This window comes from Necator americanus, chromosome V (assembly GCF_031761385.1).
Source record: "Necator americanus strain Aroian chromosome V, whole genome shotgun sequence".
NCBI classification, from domain to species: Eukaryota; Metazoa; Nematoda; class Chromadorea; order Rhabditida; family Ancylostomatidae; genus Necator; species Necator americanus.
The window spans coordinates 36,581,624-36,584,044 of NC_087375.1; the positions used below are offsets into that span (position 1 = coordinate 36,581,624).

The 2,421-nt window shown below is 37.1% G+C and overlaps 1 protein-coding gene across 1 annotated transcript; it reads left to right on the forward strand.

The window, feature by feature from the left end:
* Window positions 1-1,415: 1,415 nt before the first annotated feature.
* Window positions 1,416-1,681, forward strand: RB195_016284 (uncharacterized protein; the record flags this gene model as incomplete). The annotated part of the gene is made up of 2 exons (XM_064207371.1): window positions 1,416-1,471; window positions 1,534-1,681. 2 exons carry the CDS (start codon window positions 1,416-1,418, stop codon window positions 1,679-1,681), a joined length of 204 nt encoding a protein of 67 aa, XP_064063252.1.
* Window positions 1,682-2,421: the final 740 nt, after the last annotated feature.

The window sequence follows — 2,421 nt, forward strand, 5'->3', positions numbered from 1 at the left end:
CAATGCGGTGCGATGGATTGATTGAGGTCCCATGCTGGCACCTCTCATCGCTGAAGATCCCAATGGTCCCACCTTGATTCCAACCGCTATCTCCACCGTGTCACGTGGGACGCAGCCGTTTACGCAACTGCAAGTTATAAATCACGGAAAACTGCACACAAATCAGACAACTAGAAAGAAAGAGAAGAAATGAAAAGAAGGTTCGTAGGCTAAAATGTGCACAGTTGCTGAAAATAAAAAAGAATTCTTCTTTCGAACAACGGTATTGGAGGTCATAGGATTACACATCAGCTCATCAATAACAAGCGCCTGAAGATTTTTATTCGCATTACAATCATTTTTGCAACAAAGCAGCTATCTGTATCTAAATTAAAGATTCCAAAATGTAGGATATTAATGCGGAAAATGAAGATAGCTAAGAATTTTGGGTGAAACTTTAGAATTCGCTTAGTTTAACGAAAAGATAACGATTTTGATCTTTTTTTTTGATGATCGCGATGATTTTTTTAAATCGCGATACTTCTTTTTGTCTCATATTCAGTTTTACTCCTATAATAGAATGGAATAAAATAAATAAAAGTGAAAGAATCAAAACAAGTTGTGGCCACAGGGTTATTTCGCTTAGAAAGCTTGGATCATTTTTGACCGCATTATTCATTCGGCTTTTGACCCGTTTCTAGGACAAATATTCCCGCGCAATGTTGGATTATGGCGCCACTGACTCCTATTTATTCCTATTTTTGTTTGTTCCGAGGGAAAAAGCGATGCGTACCTTCCTTGTTGTCATTTGATTCGTTATCCAGCTTACTGTACTGATACTTGTTACATTTTTGCTGGTTCTAGTTCACCGACATTCGATGAAAGTGGTTTCACTTCACTTATTTTCTGTGAAAAAGATTTCAAGAAGACAAATTTCTACAGAATAATTCATATTTTCAGAAGACCTCATTCTATTTTCAGCCATATTTCCATGGAAATATTTCTGCCGCAATTTTGTTCAGGAATAGGAGTTTTTGGATGTTTTGCAGAAAATTTTTGATTTACTGTGGGGATTATGAAATATGATTGTTCCAGCTACTGCCACCTGATCGTTATTGATCTGGATCTGTCGATCTTGTCCAGTTCAATCTCAGTTCCAAACTCTCATTCTCCGACTTATGCTTGGAACTCCGGATGACCGAAGCAGTGTTGGTACCTGCACAACCTATGCCATCCATCCCAACGGGATTCTACTGATCCTAGGTTCCAGGCTATTACTTTATTCAACAAAACTAAACAATTTTCTTATTGAACTGGTGAGTTTCAATTTAAAATCTCTGCCCTAAAATTGAGATGTGTTACTTAAGATATCTATGATGGTCTTGTCGCCACAAATTTTTGAGGTTTCTTCATCTGTTGGGAAGGATTTAGTCTAAATGGATAAAATAAATGGATTTCTGGATTTCTTGTCATGCACGGCAGTTCATCTACGGTTCAGTTACCTGAGTTATATGATGGATTACCTTCGTATCAGACACCTCCGGGGTTTTTTAGGAACACATTTCAAATTCCAACACTTTTCGTTTTCGGTTTAATGTGGAGAGTTCGCATGAACGAATTCGTGATTCCAAGTGGTTGCCCTCCCTACCTCATCGCATCCGAACTCCGGAGCATATGTGAAGTGTTCACCATATTGAGGTGACATTACTTTTGTTCGCTAGGACAGACACCTGCGGACCATTTTGCAATAAATTTTCCACATCTTTGTTCAACGATGCGTTTTGAATATTTTCGATGATATTTATTTTAATATGACGTGAAAAAAACTACGAACAATACGATGATATTTGTACCTCAGTACACAAATAAAAGTTAGAAGCCATTTTCTTTCTGGTTTCTATACTAGTCGGAACACCAAGTCAATAATAAAATATTCCATTGAAGATCTTATTTTAGGTTTAAAAACAGTAAAAACAGCAAAGATCGTCTTGAAATTTGATTGGAAAGACAGGTCATTGAAATCAATGAAAATCCCCTTAGGAATATCAGAGTGTGATTGTTTCTGACTTGTGTTTTTGATTCATCTGAACTGACATATGATGCAATCGTATGTCAGTTCAGATGGAGAACTAGTTCGTCCTTGAACACACCATCGGAAAAAAAGAATGAACCTGGTAGTTCAGATCAGATAGCAGTAGTTCGGATCATCAACCAATCGTGTACATATAGAAAAAAAATGGATTCAAGAGAACATGCAATCTCGACCAACATTTGTTCGAAGAAATATAGCCGTGAGAAGAGAAGGAGCTGGGACACTGAGACGAGAAAAATCTAGTGAGTTTGATCCTTGGAAAATCAAATAGATCAACACATTGGAAGAATAAGAATTAATACGAAAATGGTGGAGGATTCTTGTTGTTGCTTGGATTTTTTTCTTTTGAA